This window comes from Hippoglossus stenolepis, chromosome 2, assembly GCF_022539355.2.
Source record: "Hippoglossus stenolepis isolate QCI-W04-F060 chromosome 2, HSTE1.2, whole genome shotgun sequence".
Taxonomy (NCBI): Eukaryota; Metazoa; Chordata; class Actinopteri; order Pleuronectiformes; family Pleuronectidae; genus Hippoglossus; species Hippoglossus stenolepis.
In genome coordinates this window covers 15,566,772-15,588,485 of record NC_061484.1, presented here as the reverse complement: position 1 = coordinate 15,588,485, position 21,714 = coordinate 15,566,772, and the positions used below count along the sequence as shown (strand labels likewise).

Below are 21,714 nucleotides of genomic sequence, written 5' to 3'. Positions count from 1 at the left end.
ATACATTTGCAAGGAATACTTTGTAGTGCCTGGTGCACAACAGTTATCAACTCATCCAAATCATGTATGTTATTTGGTTAAATGGTTATATGTCATCAAAGTCAAGGTATGGTAACATGCTGGGATATAATCATGATAATCTCAGAGTTTTGTTCTTTTTGAAAATATTCAAGACATTTTATCATAGATTTAATACTTTAATGTAAATTCTGGACACCAGACTATAAATGGTATTCAAACAGCCAGGGTTTGTGACTTTAGAAACCAATCCTGTCAACTTGTGGGAGGCGATCAGTAGGAAGGTGTAGAATAACATTAAAATCATTATGCTAAGAGGGGAAATTCTTTCAGTGAATATGTAATTTTGAGGAAGAAAGACGAGTTTTATGGGGTGTGATAAGCTATTTGAGTGGGTCTTTAAATTAAATGATACAAATTGGAAATGTCAACTTGCTATAACACTGAGAACTTGTTTTGAGAGTATTTCTGAATCGGCACAGGCTGCTACACAGGCTGCTACAACTGTCTGGCTGTGCTAAATAAAAAAGCCACAGGTAAGTCAGGTGAGTCATCGTATCCCCCTGACAGACTTGATACAACTCAACCAGAGCCGTTGGTTTTAAAACAACTACTGCTGTGATCTGTCTGTCAGGAGGACAAAGGTCAGACCTAAAATAAAACACGAGCCCACTCACTCTGCTAATGGAGAAGGTGAACCCGGGCTTCCCGGTGCACACGCCCATGAAGCAGAAGCGCAGCTGCCAGTAGAACAAATGCTCGCAGATGAAGGTGAGCAATGCCAGGACCATGGCGGCCGCGAGCATGTAGAAGACCCCTGCCATGTTGTCCACGTCCAGCTGGCTGCTCATCACCTCGTTCTTCTCGTTGTGGCAGATGCCCGTCAGCCACAGGGCCTCAAACTCCTCCATATCACCTGGAGGAAGGAGAAACGCAGGTTAGCGCTTGGATGTGTTGATGTAACTGTTTGGGTGACTTGCACACTTGGATGGCTTTTCTCCCTTGGGTGTCTGAGCATGTAAGTGTGAGTACAAAAAGAGAGGACACATTTTATTACACGGTGAGTTGATGCCAAAAACAGCTCAGGTCTCATGTACGTGCAACAAATGTCATGTTGCATTATTTTGACTAAATGCCGCCAGAGGATCATCCTCATTAAGAATTGCTTACGCAAGCCTCACCCTTCCTTTTTGTGGGGGGGGGAAAAAACACAACTGCCTTCTGGGATCAGACATTCCTCAGGGAGGAAGTGTATGTGTTCACGTGATGAGCGTTTCCGCCCTTCAATGTGTCCCCCTCAGTTCCACATCCCTGGGAGGGGCTACTGAGGCAGGAGGACATGTCCAGAGAGATTTGTTTGATCTGCACCAATGGTCTGTCTGTTTTTTTTGTTGAGCGTCTGTGTGTCTATGTGAGATCAAGGCAGTATATATTTTCCCAATGCTTGCGCAACATGTCTATGAGTGTTTGTCTCAGAGAACTAGTTTTTACTGGAACTATTTTCTGAGTAACATTAATTGGCTCAGCTTCCGTGCAGTGTCTCCTAAGCACAGGTTTAATGGTATCACACCTGGCAACATCCCTGTGATGACAAGAAATAAATATAAAATTTCTCTCTGTGTTTGGATTAAAGATTTAACGTATTATTGGATATACGCAGGGTTCTTTAAACACGGGTAAACCTGCTAAGAAAAGCCGACTGAGTTTGCCTTTCTATTTTTTTTCGTCGGTGCGTCATGTTCGACGTCACACCCCCCCACCCCCCCATCACAAACCTGAGGCACTCTCTCCTTTCTGTCTTGCCAAATTTGCGTGTTCGTCTGGGTGTCTCGTTTCCACCACTGTCGATTGGAATCGGAACCCATGTCTACTTGATCTGGGAGTGAATGCTGATTGTACTTATGTAGCAAGGCAAGTTAAACTAATCAAAGCACCTCAAGTCACCAGGTCCTGACTTAATGCAAAGATACGACACTGACAGAATATGTGTTTTCACAAAAATGATGAACTATTCCTTTAAAAAGTGAAGGTGAAGTTTTTGTGATGGCTGCATTTCAATGGACAAAGATGAAATAACCTGTCTCAGAGAGCCATTGTTGATGAAATGTAAGGTTTCACCTGTGCTTTGATATATTATGACAAACCTCTGCTGGGAAAAATGCATCTTTGATTTGTAAAGTCATTAATAGAGTAGCATTTAAAATAACGATGTATTTTGCATGATTAAAGTGGTGCAAAGAAGTTCTATGGTATAAACACATGTTAACAGAAAAAGAACACAGGGAACTAATACAGTCACAACTAGAAGGGTGTTTATCTGGATCCACTCCAACATTGAATGGGTTCCTCCTTGGGTCAAGAGTAGTTTTTGTGTATTCCTGCTAACAAACAAACAGACAAACATACGCAGAAGAAAACAGGACCTACCTCGTGGAGGTAAAAAACTGGATGCATGTTTCTGGCTCAACTCCAGGGATGCCAGATATCCCACAAAACCAAGAACAGGAACTGCACATGCGCTCCCCTGAATACAGACTCTGTGCTATTTAAAATGTGCAATGTGAATCAAATTCAAAGGAGTTAAAGTCCCTACAATTAGTTTTTAACTGGTTAAGAAATAGTCTCATTTTAATGTTGCTGCCTCTTTATGACCTACAACAGCAAATGAGACAATCAGGGGAAAGTTTTTTCTTTTTCCTTAAACTATTCTCAATGTCTGTGGTCGGGACAGATTACCCACGAGGTCAGAGCAACAATTTACGGCTTAAAAAGCCTATATGTAGGCAGAGGGAGAGGAAACAGAAGTGGGAGAGGAAACAGAAGTGGGGGGAGCGAGCCAAGCTACGCACGAGGCTAAAGCCTAACCCGTACAGACCAGCGCTCCCCATACACAATACATTACCTCTTTTTTTTCACTACTTCCAAAACAAATGCACATGCTGTCTGGACCGAGGTTTTAGGACAGGTGACAGTGGAAACACTACCGCTTTGTCCATAGAGGTGCCAAAATCAACAAATATGAAAAGTTCCTTGTAGGAGCTTTAATAATTGGATTAATACAAAAAAGAGTCAATAATGGAATTCCAAATCATTGGCATCTATTCAATTGTTATTGAAATAATATTTATTCTGTCCTTTCTATTCCTTCCTCCGTTCTTCAACATCACGATCGTCATCCCTTTCTTCCTCCATTTTTAACCTCTCCCCCTCTTTCCTCCTGATCCTGTGTCTGTTCAGATACAGTGACATCGTTTTCCTGTTAGCCGGTCGTTGCTGACCCTCTGCCTCTGCACATATGACCCACATCATGTTCATATGTGGACTCGAGCAGGATGTGACAGATATGAGCAAACATCGACGAGTCTGACATCTAAACCTGGATGAACGTATGCGTGCTGACAGCCAAACAGTCCACATGAAGTAATGGGATGTAATGTCTGACATGATGTGCGCAGGTGACACAACGATAAGACTTGGTCAATTTGTACAGACACAACTGATCTTTGTGGAACACAGACTCTGAACACAGCCACAGTCACAAACACGTGTGTGTGACTCAACATGCTCCACAATATATGATCTGGCATGTGTTGAACAGAATGGAGCACAATGTACCTCTGCTGGAGGTGGAGAGTTGTGCCCCGAACCAATTCACGTTTTCAGTGCGGGGCAGAAGAACCTTCATTGGACAGGACTCACATTCCATTGAAATGACCGATGTAAACACACTTACTGACTTTGTATTGATCAACAGACTAATCTGTCCCGTCTGTCCCGTCTGGCCTGCAGTTGTCAGATGTGTCAGTATTCTAATGTTGCTTGATAACGGTTGTTACTGTAATAACGTTAGTTTATATAGTTTGTCACTTTAATAGCGTTGGTTGGCGGCTGATGACGTAGCGAGTGGTGTCCCATTTCCTAGGGGAAGATTTTCTCGCCCTCTCCCTTGTGGCTCCGTTTGGAGGGGGACACTACCAGTGGGAACTTCATATCTAGGGGTAGGGCCAAGGGAGATTGGTCTAACCGACGTCTGTTGTCCCACTGAGTTACTGCAGCCTGAGGGGAGATGTTCCTCCACTGCATCGTCTCCAAACGTCCAGGACTCCTGCCTGCAGCTTGAACCTTGAACTCCAACATTGTTTTCTTACCAAGTGTCCGAACCACCACAACAGGCTCATTCCTCTCATCATATAGAGGCAGCAGCTCGATGCAGAAGTGCTCACGGATCACTGCACTCGTCATTCTCTCTCTGTGACGCCACACGCCACACGCCCTGCTGGCTTTTTTCGGTCACTACCCAAAACACACAACAGCTGGGGCTGTAATAAAAAAAACGACCTACAAATTGAGACAAATGCTCTGTGGTGCATATAGTGTCCTTTTTTCTTGCTTTCCCTGATGGGACCCAGAATACAACCTCTGAGCAATATTTATATTATACGGCCCTGGTGCAGTCAAGGAATACCACCACCACATTGTTGAATTGATAAGCTGGTGTCACAGGGCTGAGGTCATTATTTTTACAAAGATAAATGTGCTGGTCATGAGCTGTCACAGTGGTCCCTTCCCGCGCTGCTCCACCAGCGGAGGAGGTAAAAGGTTTTAAAATATTTATGTTCTTTTCTAAATCGTTGACTTCACTTTACAGCTTTTATTTCTGCGTCTTCTGAGGTGTGGGAAAGAACATCTCACAACTCTCCACTCGTCAAAACCAGGAATATCGATCACGACAACGGACGTGTTCACAACAATTAAATATTTATTTGGAATGGGGGATAGATAGTTTACAGATTAACCTCGTGACGGCCCCCATCCCTCCCTCCCCCCCTCTGTCACCAAAATGACACTACACTGTCGGGCGGTCTGCACTCTCCTTAAAGTGAAGGATAACAGTTTGATCCTCGGTTGTGAAATGTGCGGCTCTGCTAATAGTACACTTGTCCATGTCTGTGATTGGTCATATGCAATTTATACAGTAGCTGCAGCTCAATTACTGCAGGTACATTTTTACAGTTTCAGTAATAAAACTTCAACCAGCATCAACACAGGCCAAACAAACAGCCCATTCCAAATTGGCAGGTTTAGAACGAGGATTGCACTACTACCAGAAAGTTCTCAAAAACGCTCAAATCTGGTTAGTGACTAGTGCTCCAGTCCATGGGTCCAGTTCCTGAAATGTAATCGTCATTAAAGAAACAACTCTATCACACAAGGCACAACAAACTCTAGAGGCTTTAGCATTTCACCAGTCAGCTTGTCCAAAGTTTTCCTTCTATCCTCATCAGTATTTCCCTGTCTCTGCCCAAACAGCCTTTACAGTGTCTCACTTCAACAACTAAAGCGGTCACATCTTTGGAACGGCTGGTACCTCAGTGTTGATTCAGGACTGCAATCTGCCGACCTGACCCCTGAGATCCAGCAGCAGGTTGTGGGGTTATCACCACAAGCAGCACCAGACCACCTCCTGAGTCACAGCTCCTTCAAAGCCACTTCAATTACTCTAGCATTGTTATTCTGATGAGGGTGTAACTTCACTTGTAATTCTCGACCTGATTAACAATGTACTGTTTTTTTTTAAACTCTGTAACAGGGATTCAACGCTGCTTTCTTCATACGGAGTTAAAAAAAACAAGTCGAGGTTAAAACATTCTTGAATACAGATTGAGAAGATCAGTTTTGCTGTCCTTTAATAAGGTGGTTAGAACATTATACCCCATAGGTGGTGCAATATTATAATATCAATTTACCGTCTCCAAACAGCATGAGAATGGCAAGATCCACGGCTCGTTTCCAGCCTGAGTCCTTCTGGATGGCGATGCCGTAGCCGGTGGAGGCGAACACCTTGCCGCTCCCAATGGTGACCAGCTTACAGCCCTCGTCTCTGCCCGCCATGTAGTTCAGCACCGCAGCGTCATAGATGAAGGCATCCAGTTTGCTGCGGAGCACAACGGAAAGAAAATGTTTTACATGGTCTCACTCACTGGCTATTTCCATTCAACAGCATATGATAAATATACTTACAAATCACCATAATTTGTTTCTTCACCTGGTTTCTTATTATTGAGTTATTTGAATAGAACAATGTAATTTGATATTCATTTCTATGTTTTGATCATTTAAATATTTTTAAAGCATTGTGAGGCAGCCATGTTGGTTGTGTTGAGTTGTAAGAACCGCTCCATTTAAACCAAGGTAAATATTCAGTCATCATTTGTATACTACTCGAATCACGCTACTTTATGTCCTTGTCTGGGTAAACTTTTGCATGTTCTGTACATCACCTGAAACACTGAAGGAGATGCTAAGATATTTAGTTTAGAATGCGGAGATTCACATCAACTTGTCTAACCCTATAAATATAAATAAAATATATTAATAGAACGTAAATAAAGATAAAGGACGTAAATTCTGATATAAAATCACAGATTGTCTTCTATTCTATTTCTGGCTTTCCATTGTTATTGTTTAGTAAAGATGAGGCGCCTCATTAATAAATGATTATTTTCTGGGAAATAAAGTGATAAGAGCAGCAGCAACATTTCACACACAGCAAATACCATAGATTGAATGAGAACAACTGTTTCACAGAACAATCGATGAACGTTACTTTTTGTTTTCAACCACATCGACTGGTCTTCCTCAGCAGATGGAGTTGCTCAGTTGTCAGGGAGATGGTTTAGGTATTGGAATTTCCATCGTAAACCATCTCCATGACAACTGAGCAACTCCATTGGCCAAGGAAGGCCATGACTGTGGCTGCAAGCTTCAGGAAACACATAGTTTGGCCATGAGTTGACTGAGCTCCTATTGACTATTATTCAGGCCTGATTGAATTTCCCATGTAACAAGGTGTGCCAGGATCTGAGCTAAAACATGTTGTGAAGGACACTGTATTCTACTCTTTTCTCTCCGTATCGGTCCTGAGTGAGTTTAAAGATAAATTAACATGACAGTCTCCAGCTTGGTGACAAAACCAGTATCAAACGGTGCCTCGGGGCTCCGGGCCTCTGTGGTCATTCAGCTCAAACTCTCAACAAACATCAGACGTACATCACTGCTCTGCTTCCTTAACTCTTTAGAGGAGCTGATGAAAACATTGAGCGACAGAGCGAGAGAGAGAGAGAGAGAGAGAGAGAGAGAGAGAGAGAGAGAGAGAGAGAGAGAGAGAAGAGGAAGGGATGATATTAGTACTTTCTCAACCACAGGCTACGCTGCTATTCTGAGCGGTAGCGTCAGGCGGAGACACGGCTCCACGGCTGCTCACCCACATTCCCCAGAATGCTCACTCTTCCTCCGTCTCTCCTGATTCCTTCATCATCTTTTCTCTGTATTGCATCAGTGCAGGGCCTCACAGCTCTGTAACACTGTCTCTTTTCTCCCTGCTGAGACCCTTTCAACTCCCTTCTTCCCTAAATCCTCCCCCAATCTGTCTCTCTCCATCCTCCCCTCCATCTCCTCCTCCTCCTCCTCCTCCTCCTCACCCGGACTTCAGACTGTACAGCGCCTCGTCTACATTCTTCTGGTGGAAACTGGTCATGTAGGTATGCATGTCCCGGTAGTTGTTGCGGATGTTGCGCTCTGTGCTCCCATTGGGCACCGTGCCAAACCGGAACGGCGGCGAGAATTCATTGGGATTCTGGAACTGTGGTGGGGGGTTTTCCGGAAAAGAAACCACACAGAGAAAATGACAGAGGAGTGCTCGTTAATATGGAAGAGGCACTGAGCCGCATCAAATATCCTTTAATGCACTGTTGAGCAGGAGCAAAGGACTTTGCTTTTGGAAGCTCAAAATTAACTAAATGCTTAAAGTTGTACCCAAAAGATAGAAAACATGAGTGAATCTTTAGCTTGCTAGTGTCAAGTTCAAATTAAGTATCATGCAAATCAGAAGCATAGAATGGCGTGCAATAAAAGGGAGTGCAATAAATGATCATTTTCAATACTGATTAATCAATTTAATTCCTCTCTTTTTGATTCTTTGGTCAATACCAAATCAGAAAAAAGTGACAAATACAAATCATAATTCTGAGGTGACTGTTTTCTCTATAATAACCCAAAGATATTCAGTTTTTACAAAAACAAGTAGCAAGTAAGAAAAAGCTGGAAGTAGGTCATATTTGGCATTTTAGCATTTCTGCTTGAAAATGACTTTCAACCTATTAACTAATAATCTGATTACATTTCTGCTGTTCGGCTTATTGATTAAAGCTAGGGTTGGTAATCCTAGAAAAGTGCGCAAGAGCGAGCTACACTTTGAAAAAAATGCAACCAATACATCCCACCCCCTCCCATCAACCCTTTATGACATGACGAGGATTTCAACATAAAGGATTTAAAGTGTTTCAGACACAAATTACCAACCCTGCCTTTAATCTAACTAATTGTTTCAGCTTCAGTTATCTGTGGGGCACATTCTCACACAAATAATTCTTGTTTAAGAGGATGTTGCTGTAAAATAACAGCTTCCCTGTATGATTAAAGTTACATTAAACAAAATAATCAGACATTAAAACAGTCATTAGCTCTAAATGAAGTCTCTTATAAACTCCGGTATCTACTTGTTCAAACACAGGAAGCAGCTCATAATCAGTCTCACGTTGGGTACGTTCTCACACCTGCTCCTCCGCTACACAAACCCCTCACATTGCCTCGAAATCCCACCTTTTTGTCCGACAGGCCCGACACCTGGTCGACATACTCCTCCTGGATCATGAAGGCAGCCAGGTTGGCAGTGTAGGAGGCCAGGAAGATGACAGCAAAGAAGGCCCACACCGACACCATGATCTTACTGGTGGTGCCTTTGGGATTCTGCACAGGGACGGAGTTGTTGAAAACCAGACCCCAGAGCAGCCAGATGGCCTTACCGATGGTAAAGGAGGGACCTCCAGGCTCTGGGAGACAGAATTGAGAACAGGGGGATGAGGCGGGGAGGTAAAAAAGGAAGATGACAGAAGGAAGAGCATGAAAGAAAACAGCTTCAGTGATCACACAGTAGATACTACTTTATTCACTTTATGTGCATTTACTCATGATCGCTGTTGTGGGAGGTAGTTGATGGATGGCGGTGACAGTATTTGGTTTTATTCCCATCCTTCACTTTGCCAGCGATCGCAGGGCACGCTGCACAATCCGCATCTGCTCATGCAGCCACCGACGTGACAACCCACTGTTACACGCTAACTCTGTTCCACCTACTTCTATAGACGTATGACAAGTTACCTACTGTAGCTGCGCAGCCTCAGAGATGGGAAGAAAGAGAGAGAGGGGGTGGGGGGGGTGGGGGCTGTAGATGGGCACACAGCAGGCTACAATTATGCTACAGCTGGAGCAGGCGTACAACAGCCTTACATAACCCAGCGATTAAACCACACACTGCTGCTGTGACAGAAGACATTCAGAAAACAGTGTTGGAAGGAAACATAATTCCAAAGCAAACACCATTACTCTCATCCCCTCCGGTCTTCGGGTGAAAGGCTGCGAGCAACAATATAACACTGATTTTCATCAGAATAATGCGATCCTGAGAGTTCTAACAGAGCTGCGTGGATAAAAAGAAAAGAGGTTTGAATATGAACCATTGATTTTGATGGGCGAGTTGATTAGAAAGACCTGCTGGAGACATATTTGATTTAGCAGAGCTGCTTTCAGACGTGCACTGAACTCTGTATAATCTCCTGAAAGTATTCAGAGGGGTTGTGTGTGAGATCACGAATGTCCAAGTTAGTTGCTCTGGACATTCTGTGAAGTTTGTCTAGCCAGCCCCCAAGTAAAAACTCCCGATAATGTCCACGTGAGCCCATGTTAGAATACAGCAGGGTATTGTCCGTGAGCAAGTGGGTGTACGGATGATGTTTCTGACACGCGTTGGAATCAAAACGAAAAAAGACGTGTCATACATGAAGAAGACGCAGGACACGTATTTTCAATGTATAGTTATAAATCTAGTTAAGTACATTCATCGGTTTCACAACCTTGATGTGGTGGTGTAACACTGGTGTAACATTTGAGAACGGCACTATAAACAAAAAGACATTGTAATTCCTTTGTTCACGAAGTAAGAGTAATTAAGATCAACTATCTGGTTCTCGTCAATGATCCTTTTCATTAGTGAAAGAGCTTAAGTGAGCGTAGATGTAGATAAGGACTCTGAGTCATCGAGCAGGAAGTCCCAGCTCTCACTCAGAGGAGGTCGTCAAAGTAATTTAGCACATGGCTCCGTCTGAATGCAGCGATCAAGGTAACACTACGTGCCAACTCGTCTTCATTTAAGCACAAGGGATTGACTGAAAATGTAGCTCGTTGTCACCTTTATGCGGCATGGATTGACTGGGTCTGGGCTTTGTGTGTGTGTGTGTGTGTGTGTGTGTGTGTGTGTGTGTGTGTGTGTGTGTAGATGTGTGAGTGTGTGTGTGTGTGTAGATTTCTGTCCCCTCTCACCTCGTCCGTCTGCCAGACAGCGATTGTAACCCACCGGGCTGAAGTACTCAAACACAAACACAGCCACGGCCGACACCATCAGCAGCATCACAAACATCATCACCCACACATCAGCACTGAAGGGCTCTAAAAGAGGGAAAGAGGGGGGAGAGCGGGGGGTACAGCAGGGAGCAGAGGAAGTGGAAAGGCGGAGGGAGGGAGGGTTGTGGGGGATACAGACAGAGAGGAAGTTCATTAAACCAAATTAAACATTATTATAAAATCACCCCCTGGTATCAACATGATTATTTGTATTCAGACTGTGTCGCACATTTATGGATTTTATCTGTCTGAACACTGATTAGCACCAGAACCCCAGTGTCGTCTGTGACAAACAACACCAAACATTCTTTGTAATAACACAGGATATCTGTACTTAAATATAATTATGTTTAGGCATATTATGTGCATTATTTATTGACTTTTCTCGTCATTTTAAAATCTGTAATTACATTTTAGCTGATTTTGTTAAAATGTTCCCTGAAATAATACCCTTAAAATAAATCAGTATATTAAAAAAAGCCATGCCAGTCTACAGTTTGCATCAGATGGAGAGATTACTTTAATATCTCTGCAATAAGAACATGCACATACATACATAGTGCAGCACACCACATGCATGAGCTAATATGAAACACTGTGTGCCTGCTTTTCAACAATAGCCATTCATTTACACATGTAATTATATTAGTTTGTATTACTTGCAGCATCATAAGCAATGCTCATCCCTCTCAAGCTTTAGTGTTTTTGATTTTATTTAAAAGTTAAACTCTATTTTCTGATCATTTTCCAAACACAGCATTTCCTGCTCCTAATACTCAGTGTGTTTGTCACTGACTTTAGCACTGACAGCGATTGTTTATCAAAAATAAATTTATAAAACAAGACAGCTGTCGTTTGTTTTTTTATGGAGGGGAGTCTAATCTAAAAAATTGCAGGAAGTAGAGAGAGCTGTGTGATGACTATTGACAACCTTTCTTATTGAAAATGACATGCGTTTGTTTGACTGCATCTGCAAACAGAGATGCAGTGAGATTGTTTGTTCTATAAAATCGGAAAACTGTGAAAAATACGTCATTTTATTTTTTAACGATCTTTGTCGATCTTCAGTGTTGCATGTTACAATTCTCTTAAACAACTTGTGAATTAACTGACCAATCGTCATAAAAATAAATCATTAACTATTTCCAAGGACAAGAATTAAACAACTGCTTTTCATTGTGCAGTCCTGAGTTGTATAATGACAAGACAGCTTAAACTTTTAAATCTCACTGTGACAAGATCATATAGATGTTCATACATTTTGGGGCTTTTAGTGATTATCATATAAAATACTAAATACTAAATAATTTAAACCAATTCCAGTCTGATTTTATGTCCTTATGTAACCACACTTTTATGTTTTGTGCTGCGAGAACCCATGCTACCGCAGATAAACAACAAATTAGCATTGTGAGCAACCTCCTTGAATATCTGCTTGTGACTGTGCATGTCCTACGTGATATTAGCGAGTTCTAGTGCATGTAAGTGTTCTCGACTGTGTGCTGTACGTCTGCCAGAAGCACCAGGTGCGTTCCTCCTCACCAAGAAAGGCGGAGGGGGAGACGGTGCCGTTGCTACGGGAGACCATGACACTGATCCCCGTCTCGATGAACGGCACCGAGAAGTCGATGACCTCTGACCTCTCCTCGTTGATGGTGAGCGAACCCACCGCCATGTGGGCATTCTTCAACACCACCTGAGGGTCAAGCACAGAGAGACAGAGGCAGACAGGAAGTTAATGTGCAGGGTCAGCGGACAGATTCCCAGCTTTGTTGGCGAAGTGAGCCACCAGGAGTTTAACAGGATGTTCCTGTAGAATGAGAAATGGAGGAAAAGGGGATCATTACAACCACTGGGTCAGTGTTTGACTCCCCACTGAGGGTGCTCAGGTATATTTAGCCCCAAGTTTCAGGAGCCTGGGGCCATGAATAAAAATGGAGCACAAACGACTGTGTTAATAAGGGATATGTATGCCAGAGTGAGCAGGAATCCTACGCACTGTTTTGTCACACTTCTTCATAGAGGCCCTCTCTTTTTTCTCTCTGTCTCGTTCTTTTCCTGTGTCTGCCATCCTGTTTTCCCCCCATTCAAATGAAATCATTAGCTGCTTGCTTAGGCATTTAAGGACATGGATTAATGCACCCATGCATGCATGCGCTGCACATTTGCACAGCCCCGTCTTTACGCTGATGTTTATCTCAGGTTGTTAAACACAATCTATAGAAGGTGGACTTAATATATTGTAATTTCATATTACTGTACTGCACATCTTCCCTCATCTACGTTCTTCAGATAATAATAAAGTAGCTCGTTCTGTGCCATAATCAATTAAGTTGGACATCACTTCGATTTGTAAAGGCTGCCTTGTGCTGGATGTGTAACGTGTTCACCAGAGAAGTGGGTCTTTCCCTGAGGCTGCTTTCTCTCCCTCTCTCCCTCTCTCCCTCTCCTTTTCTTTCTCTCTCTCTCCCAATTGCCCCGTCTATCTGATTCTGTCCTTCTCTTTCTCCATCTCTGATTAGGAGCCTCATCATCCTCCTCCTCCTGAGGTTTTTGCGGAGCTGATCACAGCTTCCCTCAGGCCAGGTTGTGGGGAAGAAGCGCTCAATTGGCGTGACGGAGGAACTGAGAAACTAACAGAAAGAGACATTCAGAAAATATCATCAAAATAACTTCCAATCCGCAAAAGGCACATTCCACATTTGTAGTAGCAGCTGAATTAGATTACATAGGGAATTTCCCTTTTTTTTTCACGTTTTGAAAAGCAATTTAGCATTGTGTACATAAGAGAAGCAAATTATTAACTGCTAAACAGTAAAACGGGCAGCGAAAGAATGGAATGAAAGAATGAAAAAGAACTACTAGAACAAAAATACATATGCTGGATAAATAAATATAACACATAACAAATAAAAGGAAAGTGATTCTAACTGAGCAAAATGAATGTATATTATTTTGTATTCTATACCCAGTAGCAGACTCTACATTGAATCAGTGCCAGCAGAGGACATGGTGGATTTAAGACCAAAAAACACTGTATTTGGTTTTAATTACCAGACTTATTTTTTTGTAGCTTTGTTTCCTGTGCCCCCAACGCTGTCCGACAGGAAGCTATTCACATTAAGACTCACTTTATTTCCATCCATCTATTCAGTTTCCATTTAACTTGACCCCAATCTGCATGTGTTTGGACTGTGGGAGGAAGCTGGAGTACCGGGAGAAAACACACACAGACACAGGGAGGACATGCAAACTCCAAACGACCCCGGCCGAACCTTATTGCAGTGAGGCGACGACTAACCAGACCTCTAACCAGTCGCCCCTTCTTTACTCACAGAGATTTTCATAACTCTAACCTTGCTGTCACAGAAATGCAACTTCTCCCAGTTTCCAAAATACAAGTTACAAATTTTCAAATGAGTTACAAACAGACAAATGCAGCTAAACTCCACCTGGAATCAAAACTGTTCTCATAACACGAACAAACAGATGTTAAATTTCATCCCTGCCACTTGAAGCAGCTTTTATTTTCCCTATCAACAACAATAGCATCATTTCGTCAGTGATGCTAAAAATAGTAAAATGGTTGTGAGGATGCTGAATCCATGATGCCACACCGCCTACAACGATGAGCTAAATAGGCGGCACTTAATAAAACATTCTTATGGCAGTAATTCACATACTGGTCCTGAGTAATGTCAGAGAAACATGCTGAATGTGATTTCATTCTAAATGTACTGCCTGATTTGGTCACTGTGATAATTCACGGTTGTGCGGCGAGGTCTCCAGTGATCTGCCAGCTGTGAAATCTGTGATCAGCTGATCTGCCAGCAGGTCTGTGGGAAATCGACCAAACTGTCATTGTATGTTTAAGCTGTTTACAGCAGATGTCAAGCTGCTGCTTATTACTGGTGTCGGGCTCGGCCTCACAACAACATCCACATTTCTACTTACATGAATTACACGAATCACAAAAACACATCTTCCCCCTACACAGTACAGAAGGCTAATTTTAGAGAGAGTGCTTTATCCGAAAAAAGGTGCAACACATAGAGTGACTGGGTTCATTTGTGAAAGAGAGAAAGACGTATTCACCTCTCCCACCATGCCGTTCCAGGTCCCGTTAACCTTCTTGCCGTGTTTGCCGTTGGTGACCAGGTAGAGGTCGTACGTGAACTTAACAGCCTTGGCGATCTTCTTCAGGATGTCAATGCAGAAACCCTTGCAGCAGCGCTTGATGTAAATCCCTGAATCACCTGTCTGGTTGCTGGTGGGAGATAAGAGGAGGAGGAGAAGGGGTCAGAGGAGGTAAAGATGAAGGAATAGGAGAGAATGTTTCAACAGTATTTAGTTTCAGGTGCACGTGTAACAGATTCAAAAGCAGAAACAAGACCGAGATCAGGTTTTCATGCCGACCAAAAACTCATCATAATCAACTGATTAGCATGTATTTAACTAGAAGAGCAATCAAAGAGCATACCACTCAATCACGCGTGATAGTTGGTTGGACAAAAAAAAGATGTCGTCTTTGACTCTGGGAAATTATAATGCACATTTCACTATGCATGTACCACTCCATGCTTTGCTCCATCTGCACACGGAGCATGTGAGATTAAACAATGTGGCACGGAAAAGTCAAATGAAGAAAGAAAGACTTTTTCTTGTTGTTTTGAGGTCATTTTTTTAAGCGCCTGATTAAATCCTGCATCCAAACGCAATTTTCCTCTGGCACAAGTAAACAGGTTAACACATTGTCCCTGACAGCTAAGACTCTAATGAGGTGACAGAGCATAATGAACGCCGAGTGACGAACTTGACCGAGCTGCATGTCATCAATCAGTGGGTTGTTGTGGCTCACAGCAGGTACAGGTGCACAACAGCGGTGGGGAACAACACAATGGTGGCTTTGGTGAGCTGGGAGGAGGAGGACGTTGCCGGAGCCAGACCAAGGACAAACGTGTTTGTTTTAGTGTGTTTGCATTCACACAAGGGTTTGTCAACCCACATCTATAGACTATTGTGGGATTATGAATTCAGCTCCTGCAAGTGAACAACCTTCACGATTACTGAGATAAAATGCACCGTGTGACATGGAATGATGTGAACACAGAGGTTTATCTGTCTGACACTTTCTGCTTTTATGCACACAAGGACAAATTTACACAGCTCTGTGCATCTGGCCCATGAGGTACTTTTGGCTGGATATGATGGATTCTCTGTGGCATTTTGCTGTCTTTTCCTAAAATGCTGTATTTGAGGAAGTCTTCGAGGGAAGATAGAGACAGACAGACAGAGGGAGAAAAGGGGGAATCGGAGAAAGAGCAGGTTGAAAGATCAGTCAATAAAAGAACCAGCGAGCCAGAAGATGTCGGACACCCTCAGGAGATTTCAGGTGGGCTAGTGATAGAAAAGAAGGCCAATGAAGAAAATTCATTATCACACACCAAGGAGAAGTGGATAGCAAGAGGGTCAGGGTGAACAGACAGGTGGGGGGGGGGGGACAGTGACAGAAACCAAGACTATGGAGGGGAGATGGTGAGAGGACAAAACTGATTATATTTAAAAAATCGAACGAAGAAAAAGCAGGAGAACCATTACGGCATTCTGCAGTGGGAGGGGGAAAAATAATAAATAGAAAGAAATATGCACAATAATCCATGGCTATGAACATTATCTATGCACACTTTTGCATCTTTCAATCGATCAATGTCTTCATATCTTTTCTTAACATTCACAGTTTGCTCAATTTTCAGCTGTTTGTGTTTTATGGGTTTTTATCTACTGGTTATTGTTTTCGGTTTGACAACTGACTTTGGGAACATGAAGAAGGTTACAGGCTACAACAGACAAGCTTTGAATTATACAAATTGCTATATCGATGTTGAAATAAATATGACCTACGCTAAGTTATATTTTTGAGGCCTTGACTCTACAATTATGCAGAGAGATTAGACTCAAAATGGTCACAAATGTGTTTTACGTGGTCTGCAAATGACAAATAAGGTTTTACAAATGCACAAATGTGCGTAATTTTGTAGACTGACAAATGTGTATTAAAATCCACACACACACACACCATGCAGTTTGAATGTAAAAAACATGTAAAATGATTGTGAAAACAGCCAGGCAGGTGCAAATACCGGCTGTTCTGTAAAATATTAACATTCATTCACATTAAAAGATAAGTCTGATTTGACCAAATCCAACATTAGAATCTCACGTGAGTTTAAGCTGTTTGCGGCACGGCACAGTGTTCCTCATGCAGGTCCCACTGAGCGGGTCAACATCCTCCACAATGACAAATGGCGCCTCCTCCAGAGTCACGATGGACAGGTGGTCCTCCCGCTCCTCCACTCCAGTGTACAGCTCAAAGCGAGGCCACACATGGTACCTCATCGTCAAAGAGCCTCTCTCCCACTTGCCAACCTGCAGGAGCGAGTGGGAGGAGGGCTGTGTGATATACAGGCTACTGCAGCAGGTACTCCAAACGGAAAAAGTGACAGACGCGTCAGATCACAGAGGACGGAAAATTGAAGAGGACAGATTAGAAGAATAAAGAAGTGGGGAATTGGGCACAGGAAGAGAAGAAGAAGAACAGAAGAAGAAGAGAGACAGCAAATGAAGAGAAGATATTTACCCTGTCCCATTGTCGGTCCTTGTCTAGAAGAATGATGACCAGTTTGGGGAACATCTGGTGACCCTCTTCGCTAAACGACAGGTTTCTGCCTTCAAACGTGACATTCATGAGGTACCTGAGAACGAGAGTAAGAGTTTGAATTACCAATATTAATACGGCCAATAGTTTGAAAACTATATGTGCAGCATATAGACTTTCAATATTGTTTGATGTAAAAACATTCATTATATATATAAGATATCCTTCAACAAACAAAAAATTGGCACCAAGTTTGAGTTAACATATTGTAGATTTAGGAGGAGGATGATATTTATGTGTTCATCAAAGCAAAAACCTGATTTGTTTATCTATTTATTGAGATGCTCAATCAGCCATCGTCAGTAAAACATTTGCAAAAGCTCAAAGATGAAAGTGGTTTCACTAAAAACAACCTATACATCAGGAAAAGAGACTGAGTTCCTCATTAATGATCATATAATCAGACATTATGTGAGCGGCGAGTGTTCTGTGCTATTGGAAATGTATAATTCTCATTAAATGTAGAAAAGGCTATTTCATGGCAAAACATTACACATTTTAATTCCTCTGTATTTGTTTCTGAGACAGTAAATGCATAGTGATTAATAATAGCCATTATTACAATATGAAAATTGATGCTAGACGACATTTGGAATAATAAAATATTTCTTTTAAAACAGAGCAAAGCAATAACCACGGGTTGTTGGATGCGCATACTGACAATGTTAGCTCTTCTGTGCAGGTTGTGTGGGTCTATTCTGGACTAACTCTAGTTTCTTTCTTAGATGCACTTGACCAAACATCTGCACGGTAATCCACTGATGTTTGAATTATGTGAGAAATTGTTGGGGGAAAAACATTAGCACATCATTTAATAAATGCAGTTCACAACTTTGCTTCTGACTACTTCAATCTGATGCCAAAGTTTAGTCCAAGGACATAATACATAATAATGTCTTTCAACATTATTATGATAACCCTGATTAGTGCAGCTTTGAGGGCACAGACAAAGCATTACAGGAGTTCCAGAACAGCACTGCAATTGGGAGTGCTGGGAGAAATATACAAAATGAATGTCTTGAACATTAATATATTAAGCTAAAATATTTCAGTCGCAAACCATAGACAGCTGGTGTAATAATGACTCAGTGCTGTCAAATATTAAGTTCAAAGACTTGGCAGTGTAATTGTGAAATGTGTTAAGACAGAATCTAGTGGCTGGAGATGGTCATGAACATTATCATATCTGTCATCCACAGGTTTAACATGATCCCGTTGAACACATCTGCTTTGTTGATTCTTGATTACTCTGTTAGTTGGTATTTCATGTATTTTTATTAGGTATCTGTGTTATACCTTTGAAAGAAGATAGTATTTTTTCAAGTATGAGGTCCTCAGGCACAACACTGTTAGATTCTTAGAATAGCAGATTCCCTATAAATGTAGATATGTATATGCACATATAAATATATAATTCATGAGGTTTTAAAAAGCAAAGAGACCTTCTTTCTAATGCCGCCTTTCTCCACCAGGTTTCTACGTTAGTGTGAAATATGGAAAAGATGACCTAGTTTGAGCCTTGGTAAAATACTGTATATGGCACCAGATAGACTTAGAAACACGGAGAGGGAGTATATGGAGGCTGTGAGGGTGAGAGAGAGAGCAGAGAGAGAGAGAGGGCAGCATCAAGACGCCAGCGGAGAAAGGTGGAAGAGCAAGGAGGGAGAGAGAGTGTATTAATCGCCTGTGTGAATACATATCAGAATATATGTCAACAAGTGTGCAGCCGTGGCAGATAAGGTGGAATCATCTCTCACACACACACGTACACACACGTACACACAGACACACACACACACACACACACACACACACACACACACACACACACACACACACACACACACACACACACACACACACACACACACACTCTCTGTCTCTCTCCATCTCTCTCCTCTTGCTGCCTCCTTCCCTCTTTTCGTTGTCCTGATCTGTGGGTTGCCATCACCATGGAGATGCTCTGCCTCTGAAACAATCCACTGGAGAAATAAATATCTTGTCTGAATGCAAGGAGTGAGGGGCAGCGTGTGTGTGTGCGTGTGCGTGTGTGTCGTGTGTGTTGCATGTGTGTGTCGTGTGTGTTGCGCGTGGTGCTGTGTGCAGACTTTTTAAAGAAGGAGGTGCCGGGCACATTTTACCCGTCCTCATCTCCGGCCGAGTCAACGCTGTGAAAATAAGACAATACATCTATTCACAAGTGAATACAAAAATGCAGACAACAGATGAGCAACGGGCCTGAAACTTACACAAGATTGTAAGTACCTCCTACTATAACACTGAGTACCTCTATCTGTAATGTCTTCCACTGTATTTATATCTCACCTCACACACACACACACACACACACACACACACACACACACACACACACACACACACACACACACACACACACACACACACACACACACACACACACACAATAAGTAGGCTCCATGCTTGGACTAAGTCAATAATATGACTCAAGCCTCCATGAAAATGCCTATAGCTGCACACTGGCTGGCCGACCCCCCAAGGGTGCTGTAATGCGCATGTAACATGGGATTAGCCACCTAAACATAATCTCACTTTGAATAGAGAACCAAGAAAGATCGAGACTGCGTGAGTGGAGGCTCGGCAAGTCCAACTTGTTGCCATACTGACGCCATGACAACCCACGTGACCAGCAGCGGCGGCCGCGGTTTGTGTCATCATCACGATGAGGTGACACGTGGACATAAACCCAAAAGCGAAACATGGGGAGACGGGGAGGCTCTTAACACCATAATATAATGTAATGTAACGTGTTGCCATGGCGCCCACAACCACAGCAATTTTCATGCAATCAGCTGCGTTGCCATGGGAACAGTAATCTCACCCGAGAGAGGCTGGTTGAAAGGGAGAAAGCGAGCGACAGAGAGAGGGGAGTATTTTTTTCTGTCTAAACCCGAGTGTTTATCCACTTCCCCTCACGCCGTCTTTCACTTTCAGATCAATCTCTCCATCTCACCTCTGAGTGGCGCATCGAATCACACATCAATACGATTCATCTGCCCGCACATTAACCTGTGCCTTTACAAAGACGGCAGCATGCTGTGAATTTACAGCGGAGGAGGCTGCTCTGTTTATCATTTTGTAGCCCTGTACTATTGATGTAGCTTTTATGTGCCTTTTGATCCCCTCTCATGTCAGAACTCCCCTCTGACTCTGCTGGAAGAGGGAAAGGAGAAAAAAGAAAAAGAGAAAACTACTGGGATGAGCAACTAACAGAACCTCATGCGGCTTCATCACAGCCATATGCAGCGCTCGTGTGCGCCTTGCTCACCAACTGTTCCCCAACTAATCACTGGCTGTGAGGGGAATTTATTCTTTAGTTACAGAGACACTGAATCATCAATGGCATGGACACAATCCCTCCTCGTTCCCTCAAATCTCTTCACATGTTTCTAAGAGCCGTGTGATATGACTTTCTTGTATGTGTGAGTGCAGCTAAAAAGCAGGGATATAAAAAATACACATACTCTGTGTGTGTGTGTATATATATCTTTGCTTTGTATTTGTGTGTATGCAGGTCTAAGTATTATTACAGTAAAGTTACAGGAATTAAAACCATGTTTTTAAAGACATGAGGGTAAACAGGGTAACCACTGTACATCACGAGGACCGAAGCAGTGACTGTGTGAGAGGGTGATGCAACATCTACAACTACAGAATGTGTTACATTATGGTAATGCACTGTACATATGGTGTGAGAGCTGTGCCAGGAATCACTGCAGGACACGGTGACAAGGGCTCTATGTGTGATTGAAATACCAATGAAACCAACTAACCACTTACAAGATTGTTTATTTTTAAACATTATTTTGTTCAGTTTATCTGTATTAAAACATCAAAATATATGTTTTCTGTGGAGGGCTGAAAAACAGTATTGTGGGCTCACCCCAATGCAACTTGAATTCAGTGTTTTTGATCTGAATTATAGTATCTTTTTTAATTTGTGTTTTGAATGTATATGTGCATTACATTACCTGATTTATACAGAAATATTGGTGAATTAGTATGTAGTTTTTTAATGTGACAATAATGTTCAACGATGTTCTGTCCACTTTCGATAGGATCACCCAGGACAGATGAGAACCGGTCTGAACAGGGTCAATAAGTGTCACAGTTCAACTGGGACTCCTGGTTTTATGCTTGTCTGTCTTTTGTGTTCTCCCCGTGTTCCCATTCCTTTGTCCTGTGTCTGTCTTCACCTCTTTACAGGCAGTTTGCCATTTTTTTTGTGATTCGTCTTTGTGTTTTTGTAACTCTAGTCTCCTTGAACCTTGTAGCCTGCTTGTTGCCTGCCTGCCCACCTGTTCACCCTTCAGCCTGCTCTTCACCTCCAAGGACACCATCTCCATACTCACCACACAGGCATCACCATTCCACTTCACTGTAATCCCAGCATTATACTTATAAGCCCTTATTTGGTGAATATT

General features: G+C 42.5%; 1 protein-coding gene across 1 annotated transcript in view; it reads right to left on the bottom strand.

Annotated features, from left to right (window-relative positions):
- grin2bb (glutamate receptor, ionotropic, N-methyl D-aspartate 2B, genome duplicate b) overlaps window positions 1–21,714 on the bottom strand; it is a 98,185-nt gene that overhangs the window by 11,817 nt on the left and 64,654 nt on the right. The window contains exons 6-14 of the mRNA XM_035146144.2: window positions 17,174–17,288; window positions 16,757–16,962; window positions 14,632–14,803; window positions 12,079–12,232; window positions 10,456–10,581; window positions 8,680–8,909; window positions 7,500–7,660; window positions 5,766–5,953; window positions 696–934 (exon numbers count right to left, since the gene is read on the bottom strand). Coding sequence (XP_035002035.1) covers window positions 696–934; window positions 5,766–5,953; window positions 7,500–7,660; window positions 8,680–8,909; window positions 10,456–10,581; window positions 12,079–12,232; window positions 14,632–14,803; window positions 16,757–16,962; window positions 17,174–17,288 — 1,591 coding nt within the window. The remainder of the gene's footprint in view (window positions 1–695; window positions 935–5,765; window positions 5,954–7,499; window positions 7,661–8,679; window positions 8,910–10,455; window positions 10,582–12,078; window positions 12,233–14,631; window positions 14,804–16,756; window positions 16,963–17,173; window positions 17,289–21,714) is intronic.